At 44.6% G+C, this 12,216-nt stretch overlaps 1 protein-coding gene across 1 annotated transcript in view; it reads right to left on the minus strand.

The window, feature by feature from the left end:
* Positions 1-304: 304 nt before the first annotated feature.
* LOC117094510 (sterol 26-hydroxylase, mitochondrial) overlaps positions 305-12,216 on the minus strand; it is a 38,777-nt gene continuing 26,865 nt past the window's right edge. Inside the window, exons 2-9 of the mRNA XM_033230203.1 lie at positions 6,106-6,296; positions 3,187-3,386; positions 2,859-3,056; positions 2,512-2,684; positions 1,417-1,583; positions 1,146-1,224; positions 847-1,059; positions 305-693 (exon numbers count right to left, since the gene is read on the minus strand). Coding sequence (XP_033086094.1) covers positions 574-693; positions 847-1,059; positions 1,146-1,224; positions 1,417-1,583; positions 2,512-2,684; positions 2,859-3,056; positions 3,187-3,386; positions 6,106-6,296 — 1,341 coding nt within the window. The 3' untranslated portion in view covers positions 305-573. The remainder of the gene's footprint in view (positions 694-846; positions 1,060-1,145; positions 1,225-1,416; positions 1,584-2,511; positions 2,685-2,858; positions 3,057-3,186; positions 3,387-6,105; positions 6,297-12,216) is intronic.

The following is a 12,216-nucleotide window of genomic DNA, read 5'->3' on the forward strand; positions in this document are numbered from 1 at the left end:
CGAGCACCTCCAATAATTTTTGTAGCACCCCATTGCCTATATCTCTGCTCTTTCTGTTCAAAGAGGGTGGTTTCTATTCTCTACAACTGCTACTTGACTGACACAGTGCTCAGGAGTCACTGTAGTTCCTGCTTGGTGTGGCCTCAGCCAGGACCATGTGAAACCAAGGCCTCTTTGTGAGGTCTGGGAAAGCAAAAGGTGTTCTCAGTTTCTAAGGACCAGGGTGGCTGTGCCTCTCACCATGACTCAGTGGAGGAGGAGAATTCCCTCAGATGCTGGGTAGTCAAAAAAAATGACAAAGGTCTCCAATAAGAAATAAAAGTCCCTTTATTTTATATTCTACCCAAGGACAGCAATGCGATACAGCGGTGGCCTTTTATCTGAGACGGAGTTGCTCAAAAATGACAGAAGCGGCAAAAGCTCAGGGTCTGTGGGAAATGCAGGGAGTTCCTCCCACCTCTCAAGTCTGGCAGCCTCCTTCTCTCCCTCCTCATCTGAGACATGCAGCAGCCAGGAACCACTATGCCAGGGCTGGAGCCTCTAGGACAAGCCCCAGCAAGGTGGGGACTCAGCTCAGCACTGTCTCTGCAGGAACTGCAGGCCCACTTTCTTATTGGGAACCAGGACAATGCGGGCCACACTCTTCAACTCGCCCGTCTCCGGGGCCGGGACCACCTTGTACTTCTGGATCAGCTGGGGGGCAAAGAGCACATGTGGTTGGGTGGACTGTGTGTTTGCCATCCACTCCCTGCTCTGCACACTCCTACCCTGTGCCTCCCTTCCTCTCCTCCCAGGACTCCTCTACCCCTCCCTGCCCACACACCCTTCTAGTCTCTCCCAGCTCACCCTTGCCAGGAGTAGCTGCATCTCCAGCTCTGCAATCCTGCGGCCCAGGCAGGCCCGGACCCCATAGCCAAAGGGCACAGAGCCAAATGGGTGCTGGATCCTGGGGGTAGCAGGCTGGCTGTTCCTCAGCCAGCGGTGGGGCTGGAAGCTCTCAGGTTCAGAGAAGGTGGTGGGGTCCCGGGACACCACGTAGTGGCAGAACACAAACTGGGTCTATGAAGGAAGATTGGGCAGCATGAATGCATCTCTTCGGGAGCATGGGGCACTCCTAGGCAATCAGGCTGTCTAGCCCCACTCACATTCTTGGGGAAGAGGAAGCCATCAACTTCAATTTCCTTTTCTATGATCCGGGAATTTGTGGGGACCACAGGGTAGAGGCTGCAGGGAAAAGAATATCTAGGGTCTGCTCTGGATTCATGGGGGTAAAAAGTGCCCCACTCCTTCTCCCCTACCTCTCCCATCTCATCCTTGTCACTAGCCCCCGCCCACCTGTCTTCACTTCCGATTTCCTCCTCTGATTCCCTCCCCACACATAGATCCTGTGCCCCCCAGAACAGCATCCTGTCCTACCGCAGAGTCTCCTTAAGCACAGCTTTGAGCAGCGGCATGTGGGCAAAGTCCTTGTGCTGGGGCACCTGCCCGGCTGGCACCACACCCACCACTTCCTCGTGCAAGGCCTCCTGGATCTCAGGGTCCTTTGAGAGGTGGTACAGGGCCCATGTCAGCGTGTTGGATGTCTAGGAGATAGAGTGGGAGATGAGGTGAGGGCGATTTCTAGGAAAGAGACCAGTAATGGGAGGGTGTATGAGTGGGTGTGTGCAAAATATGGGAGAAATGAATTTGCCACAAGCCTAGCAGGAAAAAACAAGAAGGTTCATGGCAGCCTCCATGCTAAACATGAATTCACAGTGGGATGAGGGCCAATGTGATGGAGAATCGCACCTTCACTGGAGGAGGGGATGGCAACACAGAGAAACCCAACAGGACAAAAGCACTGGAAATATGAACTATAAAGAAAGAAGGTACTGGCCGGACGTGGTGGTTTATGCCTGTAATCCCAGCCCTTTGGGAGGCCAAGGCGGGCAGATCACTTAAGGTCAGGAGTTTGAGACCAGCCTGACCAGGTGAAATCCTGTCTCTACTAAAATTAAAAAAAAAAAAAAAAAAAAAAAAAATGAACTGGGCATGATGGTGCATGCCTGTAATCCCAGCTACCTGGAGGCTGAGGCAGGAGAATTGCTTGAGCCCAGGAGGCAGAGGTTGCAGTCAGCTGAGATCAAGCCACTGCACTCAAGCCTGGGCAACAGAGTGAGACTCTGTCCCAAAAAAAAGAAAAAGAAAGAAAGTGTTTGTGAATGAGCTCTTCCAGTTCTCCATTCAAATTGCAGCAAGACAGTTGGATAGATGTGAGATGAACTTCCCAGCTGTCAGAGTGAGGAGACTCCAGGAGGTGATGGAATCCATCTTAAAAAAGGACTATCCCCCGTCCACCCACCTCAGCTAAGCTGAACGAGCCCTCTATTTTCCTTCTAGTGCTGTATCCATGGTACAGAAAAAGAAGCAGGTCCTTGGAGGGATGAAGGTTGGGATCAGGTGAAGGATAATGGGGAAATGGTTTAGGATGGGAGCCAGGGGCCCCTGGTCTCATCCTCCCCCTTCACACACCGTGTCCACTCCAGCCATGAGCAGCTCAGGCAGGCTGCCCATGGCCTCCCGAGGACTGAGCTGTCCACTGGCCAGCAAGAAGTGCAGGTAGCCAGACACCTGGACACCATCTGGCCCCTCTGCCTGCAGTTGGGCCTCCATATCCTCGAGTTTCTCATCAATCAGCTTCTTCCCTGTGAGAGCAACAGAGAAGAGGAAAGGACAAAGCCAAAAGTCATGATCTCCAAGGACCAAGAGCCACTCCAACAACTGGTAGCATGAGGGAAAAGGCCTGGGAGAGACCGCTGACGCACAGACCTGGAGTCACCCCCATCTCTCTTCCCTGGGCCCCATCTGGGAGTCCTCACCAAAGGAAAAGATGGCATTCCAACCATCCAGGTATCGCTTCCAGAAAGGCAGCACGGGGCGAGTCCACTTGGGGAGGAAGGTGGCGTAGAGTGAGTTCTGGAACATTAACCCGATGGATCTGACAAAGGTCACGGTATCCTCAGGGATGGATCGCTGCAGGCAGCCAATGCGTTTCTCGAACAGGATGTAGCAAATAGCTGAGTAGTGCACAGAGGCCGTCACAGGAGGCAGAACCAGGACATATGGAATCCAGCAGCCCTTGAGGAGTGGGAGCACAACCTCCCCTTGACCCATTCCCTTCCCCAGCGCCTCTCCCAGCAAGGGTACCTTCCAAGGCAAAGTAGTAGAAGAGTTGAGCCATGTCCGACACCTGGTTCCCCGAAGCACTCTCTGCCCGCAGCTGGTCCAGACGAATCATAAAATCATCAATCACCTCGTTGAAAGCATCCGTATAGAGCGCTGCCTCCGCTGGCTTCAGCAACCGCTGGTTCAGAGCCTGGCGCAGCTGGTACCAGTGGTGTCCTTCCCTGCAGGGATGCAGAGGAACAGCACAAACATAAGCCTCTATAGGGGTTCAATTAAGGAAGATCTTCTCACCCTGAAGTCCACCCCCCGCCACCCAGAGTCAAAGGAAATCCCATACTCCTCGAATTTAGAATTATAGAATCACCAAAATCTCAAGTGACAGAATCTTAGAATCCCCAAACCAGAATCTCGCTACAGCAGAGTGGAGTGGGTATGGTGGGCATCTAGAACCAGACTGTCCAGGGTCAAATCACAGGTCTGACCATTCCTGGCACAGGGACCCTAGGTAGATAACTCCTGTGTGCCTCATTTCCCTTTCTATAAAATGGGGATAATAAGAGTGCCTAAGCCGGGTGCGGTGGCTCATGCCTGTAATCCCAGCACTTTGGGAGGCTGAGGCGGGCAGATCACCTGAGGTCGGGAGTTCGAGACCAGCCTGACCAACATGGAGAAACCCTGTCTTTACTAAAAGTACAAAATTAGCTGGGCGTGGTGGCGGGCCTCTGTAATCCCAGCTACTAGGAAGAACAAGGCAGGAGAATCGCTTGAACCTGGGAGGCGGAGGTTGCGGTGAGCCGAGATCGCGCCATTGCACTCCTCCAGCCTGGGCAACAAGAGCGAAACTCCATCTCAAAAAAAAAAAAAATAGAGTGCCTATCTGAGGAGGCTTATTCACATCATTCGAGTGCTTAGCTCAGTGCCTGGCACATGGTGAATGCTTAGTGAATATTGACTGATTATCTTGGAATTATACAGCTCTGGAATATTCCGTATGTCAAATCAGGGGGAGCTGAGGAGGCTGAGGAATAAAGGAGGAACAGGTTAGGGTTCCTGGACTCCTCAGGCTCAGAGCCTTCATGCTCTGCTTGGCTCAGTGGGTCAGAGGGACAGGGAGGCCCACGAGGCTAAAGCTCTAGCCTCTTGCCTCAGTCATGCGGTAGATGGTCAGGCCCCCTCCCTAGTTAGGCAAGGGTGCTCACGTAGGTGGAAACATACTTCCCAAAAGCAAGCTTAATGTCCAGGAACTGCCCCCACTCCCAGCTGTTTCTCAAACCTATTTCCTTTCCTAAGCAAGCTGGGTATGAGTCCCTTTTCTTAAAGGCTAGCTGTAGAGCAATAAGTACAATATAGTCCAATTTTAAGAGGAGACAAAAATCCTACCTATCCACATGTGTATTTGCATGCTCCTGGATAAAGAGGGGAGAATACACAGCAAAGTGTCAGCACTGGTTGCTAAGGAGGATTGATAGGAGTGGAAAGGTGAGAGACTTCATATTTTATTATTGAAATTTTCACGGCAAGTATTACTTTTGAATTTTTAAAACTAATAAAGTTGTTTTTTGTTTGCTTTGTTTTTTGAGACAGAGTCTTGCTCTGTCATCCACTCAGCTCACTGCAACCTCCACCTCTGGGGTTCAAGCGATTCTCCTGCCTCAGCCTCCTGAGTAGCTGGGACCACAGGTGCGTGCCACCACACCTGGCTAAATTTTTGTATTTTTTTTTTGTAGTAGAGACAGGGTTTCACCGTGTTAGCTAGGATGGTCTCAAACTCCTGACGTTGTGATCCGCCCGCCTTGGCCTCCCAAAGTGCTGGGATTACAGGTGTGAGTCACCACGCCCAGTCAAGTTTATTTTTTTAATACATATTTTTTATTTTAAAAAATTATTATTTCTTTAATGATCTTCAACACCCCACCCCAGGAGCTGCCTTTATTATGTTAGGGGAAAATTGCAAAAAGATAAACTAAAAGTGTTGCTGAAAAAGAAATGAAAACCAGAATAGACCCATTTGTTGGGATTTCAAGTTGTTCCAAAAATAAAACTCTCAACAGTAGGAATCGGATATACAGAACTTAAATGTGGTTGTTAAAATATCTCCTGGGAGAAACAACGCTTCCTAAAATGATATTTTAAAAATACATATGTTAAAACAAAAATTTTAGATCCCCAAACTTATTATGAGTTAGCAGAATAGCTTTTTTTCCCCAATCATCTGACTCAAAGATTCACAAAAGAGCTTTTAAATGCCTGCATATGATATCATCTGTTCAGGAAACTGGCTTTAGAGTAAAAAAATGTAAATAGATTACAAAGGGCTCTACATAATGTTTAGTTCCGATTCTAAATCTGAACTGTCATGTCATAGGTGGCCTGGCCCAGTGAAAAGCTGCAACCTAAATCTTGCCCTCAGTGGCAGATGTCAAGTTAAAAAGATTTTTTTTTTTTGAGATGGCATCTCACTCTGTTGCCCAGGCTGGAGTACAGTGGCATGGTATCGGTTCACTGCAACCTCCACCTCCTGGGTTCAAATGATCCTCCTGCCTCAGCCTCCCAGGTGCCCACCACCACACCCGGCTAATTTTTGTGTTTTTAGTAGACAGGGTTTCGCCATGTTGGCCAAGCTGATCTTGAACTCCTGACCTCAAGTGAGGCTGCCTGCCTTAGCCTCCCAAAGTGCTGGGATTACAGGTGTGGTTTTTGCCATAATTTTTAACTGTGAAAACAGCAATGACTTTTGCACCAACCTAATATTTATTAGTGGAGAGTCAATGAATGGTCCCTGGGCTTCAGCACCTCCCAACAACTGCTCTCTAGACTATCAGGTTCAGAGGATGCAGGGGGGTCCTATTCTGCTGGTTATCCATCTGCCTGCCCTGTGCCCACTGTCTTTCGCCCTGACCCTCTGGAGCCCTGTTCCAGTCCCTTCAGTCCCCAGCTCACGTGGTGAACGGCCCATAGGTCAGGTCGTGCTGGTCCCGGTGCTCCTTCCATAGCTCCATGTCATTCCGTACTGGGTACTTGCCCTCTTGCCGCATCACTTGCTCCAAGAGCGGGGCACTGGCCAGGTTCACGTGCATCTGAGGCCCTAAGTAGGACATCCACATTGGACCGTACTTGGCCTTGTAAAGCACCTGTGGGATTCAATCAAAACTGAATAACTGGGCCAAGTTGGGCAGGTGCTTCCAGGACAGGAGATGGGGTGAGGAAGGGTCTGATGGCTACACCAGAGCAAATGGGCTGGACAAAAAAAAAAAAAAAAGTACATTGTTTATGAGGTAGGCACCAGGATGACCTGTTGTTTCAGAGGAAGAGCAATAAAAAAATAATGGGCACACAAGTAACTAGAATATTAGAGCAATGAGTGTCTGGTGGAACTGGGGGCATCAAGGTCCTTGGAGGAATGAAGGTTTGGAAAAATGAGATATATGGCAAACTGAGGTATGTCAAGGTGTATGTTGGGGGCCAACATTTTAGGGAAACTGAGCCCTTTAGTGAGGTGTGATAGAAAGCCTCTGGCTCCTTTTTTGCATTTAAATCTACTGCAGCTTGCTGTCAATGAAATGATGAATGCTTTGTGTAATCAACAAGAAAAAAGAAGCCTGATGAGAAACAACAGGAAAAACAATAGGCTGGATAAGAAGGTCAGGGTCCAAATATGAAGTAGACCGTGTGGTATGATATTTATTTATTTATTTCCCATGAGTTTCCTGAGCTTCCATATGATTTTGTCTTTGAAATCTAACATGACAAAAAAAAAGAAGTAAAAAAAATTACTGGCCATGTTATGGAATATAACTCTCAAATATTTTATCTTACAATTTCTAAAGCACTTGACAATTGATATCCATAGCCTCTATGAAATTGACATTGCTATGATATTCTTATAGTTGCTGAAAACGAGAGGGAAAAGAAACATGTTTCAGGGAATAAACAATTTAAATAACCCACAAATCCTGAGATTAAATTTCCTAGGTTAAGTTACACCTACAAACCGAAAGAAAATGAAACATAGTGGTGTCCTGGGCACTTCATCTTTCCTAATCTATTACTGAAGAGATTTTAAGAGGATCAGAGTCAGTTCCAGTATAGAAGTTAGGCCAAAGGGCTTCTATAAAAAAGACATTACCAATTAAAGAGATGAAATCTATCATTCAAATTACAGAAGGAAACCTCACCCAACCCATAGTCCAGAAAAACTCCAACTTTACTGGGTCTTAGTATTGGTGTTAAAACTTGGATGATCCTAGGACCAATCCAACATAATTGCCTTCAATATATCACCCATTTACCTGGACATCACCCTGAACTGATGGCTGATTCTGCCAATTCCTGGGAGGACAGTCTTGACAAACTCCCAACATGCATTTAGACCTATTTCCCATTTCTACCTCCCAGGAACACCTGACAGTGTGTCTTAATTTTGAACAGTTGATCGTCTGTAAACTGCAGTGAATACGCCTATTTTCCTGGAAGGAAAATATACTGCTGGTAGGACTCCAAAATAACACATCCCTACTTGGAGGACGATTTGTTAATATTTACAAAAAGTACAAGCAAATTTATAAACAAAGCATAGGACATCCACACAATGAAATAATATGTCACCTTCAAAAGGGATGAAGAAATTCCTTGTGTACTAACACAGAAAGATATCCAAGATAAATTGTTATGTGAAAAAGTATATCTTTTGTCTAAGAAAGGGGGTCTAAAATAAGAATATATAGTATTTGTATTTGCTTTTATAGAAAAATACTGGATGGATACATAAGAAACTAGTTAAAGTGATTACTGGACCAGGCATCGTAGCTCACCCCTATAATCCCAGCACTTTGGGAGGCCAAGGCAGGAGGATCACTTGAGCTCAGAAGTTTGAGATCAGCCTTGGCAACATGGCAAAACTCTGTCTCTACAAGAAAAAAAAAAAAAAATTAGCTGGGCATGGCAGTGTGCACCTGTGATCCCAGCTACTCGGAGGCTGAGGTGGGAGAATTGCTTGAACCTGGGAAGTCAAAGCTGCATTGAGCCATGACTGTACCCACTGCACTCCAGCCTAGGTGACAAAGTGAGACTCTGTCTCTAAATAAATAAATAAATATAAAGTGATTACTATAGGAGAGTCAGGGGAACAGCAGAGGGGGTCAGACTGCTTAATGTGTATCATGTTCTATTGTTTGAGTTTTGAACTATTATAATGTATTACCTATTTAAACTTTTAAAATCTAAAGGTACAAAAAGAAATGTTTTCTGAAACAGTAAGTCACCTGACATTGACCAGATAGTTCCAGAAGGCAGGGAAACCTTGCTGAGCCTCTGAATTCATGCAAATACTCCTGAGATTTATAAGTGCCCCAGCCATATCATTTTCCTGTAAGTGAGTTTTGTTTTTTTTCTTAAAGGTTCCTTTTTAAAAATACTTTACATACATGTCTATTTTTCTCTATTAAATTCCCTAGCAGGCTTAATTTGTTTCCAGTTTAAGACATTAACAATAATAATTGCACATGTTTCCATAGAGCTGACCATAAACCAGATATTCTTCCAAGCATTTTACTTATATTAACTCATTCAATCCTCACTACAGCTGTTTGGGGGTAGGTTTAATATTACCACAATTTTTTGGGAGGCTGAGATGGGTGGATCACAAGGTCAGGAGATCGAGACCATCCTGGCTAACACGGTGAAACGCCATCTCTACTAAAAATACAAAAAAATTAGCCGGGCATGGTGGCGGGCGCCTGTAGTCCCAGCTACTTGGAGGCTGAGGCAGGAGAATGGTGTGAACGTGGGAGGCGGAGCTTGCAGTGAGCGGAGATTGCGCCACTGCACTCCAGCCTGGGGGACTCCATCTCAAAAATATATATATATATATGTATATACAGATACACACATATATATACACACACACATATACACACACATATATAATACACATATATACACACACATATATACATATATACACACATATATATACACACATATATATAACCACAATTTTGCAGATAAAGAAACTGAGGCCCAAAGAAGTTGCTCAAGGTCACTTTATCATTAAGTAGTAGAGTCAGGATTCAAACTCCAAACACCTGGCTGGAGGCCATGCTCTGAACCACTTACTCCATGGATCCCTGAGAAAACAACTATGTCCTATGAACTGGAAACAAATATAGACCCTTGAAAAGCGTGTACTATTTTAAAACCACAATACTATGCAATAACAATCCAGGATTCCTCAACTGTGGCACTGTTAATACTCGGAGTGGATAATTCTATGTTGTGGCCGACAGTCGTGTGCGTTGCCGGGTGCCTAGCAGCATTCCTGGCCTCTCCCCACGAGTACCGCACACCCTCTGAGTTGTGGCTACCACAGATGTCTTTAGACATTTCCAAAATGTCCCCTGGGGGACAAAATCACCACAGATTGAGAACTACTGCAATAAATCCAGCCTCTTAATATGTCTCTTAATTCTTTAATTTTAGAAGACCCGTTTAAAACAAATATATACCATTTTGAAGAAATATTTATCTAAAGTTTGGTTTCTTATCCTTCTGTTAAGTTCAAGTAAACTTACATATAACATTTTAATAAAAATCTGAACAGCAGTTATCTCAAGGGTGGTAAACAGTGCTTTACAAATTTACTTTCTTCTCTATACTGTGATTTGTTTTTCAAATTTTTTGTCATGTTCTTGGAATCAGAGGGGAAAAAGTTACATTTTAAAAGTAGATAAATAACACCAGCTTCTTTCCTGGAATCCAAAGCCTCTGAGACCACTTCCTGGCTGTCAGTATGGAGGTTTCTGGGACATTTCTTCTTTTAGCTAAGCCATGCCTTCTTCCTTCATGCTTCTCGGTTAGTTTACTTAGTGGAACTTAACAAGAATCTACTTATGTAAGAAGTTATTTTAGAAAGACAGCAGGATACTTGCTGAGAGATACGTGCTGTGTCTGTGATCCTACCATTAGATCGTAACCTGAGCCAGTTGGAAAGTCCCAGCATTCTCAGATGGGTCCTGTCTAAGAGCCACTTTGCAGAATAAAGATCATCTTTCAGGATGAATGGGAGGGTTAGCCCCCACCTGATGAAACTCCAAAGCAGGAGAATGTTGAATTCATTCAACATTCATTTATGAATCTCATGTCCTGTTCCTCTTACACTGTTCAAGGGGCTAGGGATACAGCAGTAAGCACAGCATAAAAGACTATTCTTAAAGAGTTTTTATCCTAGTGCATGGGCCAGACAGTTGAGAATTTAATTACATATGTTCCTAAATTGTTTTCTAATTATTTTGTGGATGTCTTTCTTGTCTCTTCAACTAAATTGAAAATCCTCAAGGGCAGAAACCATGTCATACTTCTTTATGACATCCCAAATTGTTGGACACACTGCTAAGCACATTAATAAGACACTCAGTACATACTTAATAGTTGTCAATGAATCCAGCAGAAAGAAACATGTTGCAGACAATGCAAAGAACATGAGAGAGAGACAGACATAGAAAGTGGGTGGGGAAGAGGATACGTAGGAAACTGGTTAACAGTAGCTCCTCTGGAGTTTTAAGAACCTGTAAGAACAATCTGAAAGGAAATTAAGAAAATAATTCCATTTACAGTAACCTCTGTTATGGACTGAATGTCTGCATTCCCCTCAAATTCTTATGTTGAAACCCTAAACCCTGTGTTGCTATATTTGTTGATGGGCCCTCCAAGAAAGTAATTAAGGTTAAATGGGGTCATAAGGGTGGGGCCCTGATCTGACAGAATTAGCATCCTTATAATAAGAGACACCAAAGAGCTTGCCCTCTAGGGCACAGGGAGAAGGCAGCCAACTACAAGCCAGGAAGACAGCCTTCATTGGAAACCAACCACTGTCCCCCAGTCTCTGACTTCTAGCCTACAGAACTGTGAAAAATAAATTTGTTGTTTAAGCCATCCAGTCTGTGGTATTTTGCTATGACAGCCCAAACACACTAATAGATAGTATCCAAGAGATAAAATACCTAGGAATACGTTTAACCAAGGAGGTGAAACATGTGAACACTGAAAAGTACTAGACACTGCTGAAGGAAATTAAAGACCCAAATAAGTGGAAAGTCATCCATGTTCATGGATTAGGAGACTTAATATTGTTAAAATGGCAGTACTCCCCAAGGCAAATTACAAATTCAATGCATTCTTTATTAAAGGCATTCCATGGCCTTTTTGCAGAAAAGGAAAACCTGATCCTAAAATTAATATGGAACTGCAAGGGGCCCTAAATAACCAAAACAATAATAAAAAAGAAAACAATGTTGGAACATTCTCATTTTCTGATTTCAAAGCTTACTACAAAGCTACAGTAATCAAAACAGTATGTTACTGGCGTAAGTGTAGACATATAGACCAATGGAATACAACTGAGAATTCAGAAATACACTGGAACATCTACAGTCAACTGATTTTTGACAAGGGTGCACAGACCATTCAATGGGGAAAGAAAGTCTCTTCAACAAATGGTACTGGGACCACTGGATAACTAAATGCAAAATAACGAAGCTGGATCCCTACCTCACTCCATATAAAAAAGTTAACTCAAAATGGATCAACAATCTAAAGAGAAGAACTAAAACTATAAAACTTTTTGAATAAAATATAAGAGTAAGTCTTCATGACCCTGGATATGGCAATGAATTCTTAGATTTGATAACAAAGGCATGAGCAATTAAAAAAATAGATAAATAGTACTTCATAAAAATTAAAAACTGTTGGCCAGGTGTAGTGGCTCACGCCTGTAATCCCAGCACTTTGGGAGACCGAGGTGGGCAGATTACCTGAGGTCAGGAATTCAAGACTAGCCTGGCCAACATGGTGAAACCCTGTCTCTACTAAAAATACAAAAATTAGCCAGGTATGGTGGTACATGCTTGTAGTCCCAGCTACTTGGGAGGCTGAGGCAGGAGAATCACTTGAACCTGGGAGGCGGTGGCTGCAGTGGGCTGAGATTGCGCCACTGCACTCCAGCCTGGGCGACAGAGTGAAACTCCCACCTCAAAAAAGAAAAAAAATGGCGGGGCA

The sequence above is a fragment of the Trachypithecus francoisi genome, unplaced genomic scaffold (assembly GCF_009764315.1).
Source record: "Trachypithecus francoisi isolate TF-2019V2 unplaced genomic scaffold, Tfra_2.0 Lachesis_group13, whole genome shotgun sequence".
In the NCBI taxonomy this organism is placed as follows: domain Eukaryota; kingdom Metazoa; phylum Chordata; class Mammalia; order Primates; family Cercopithecidae; genus Trachypithecus; species Trachypithecus francoisi.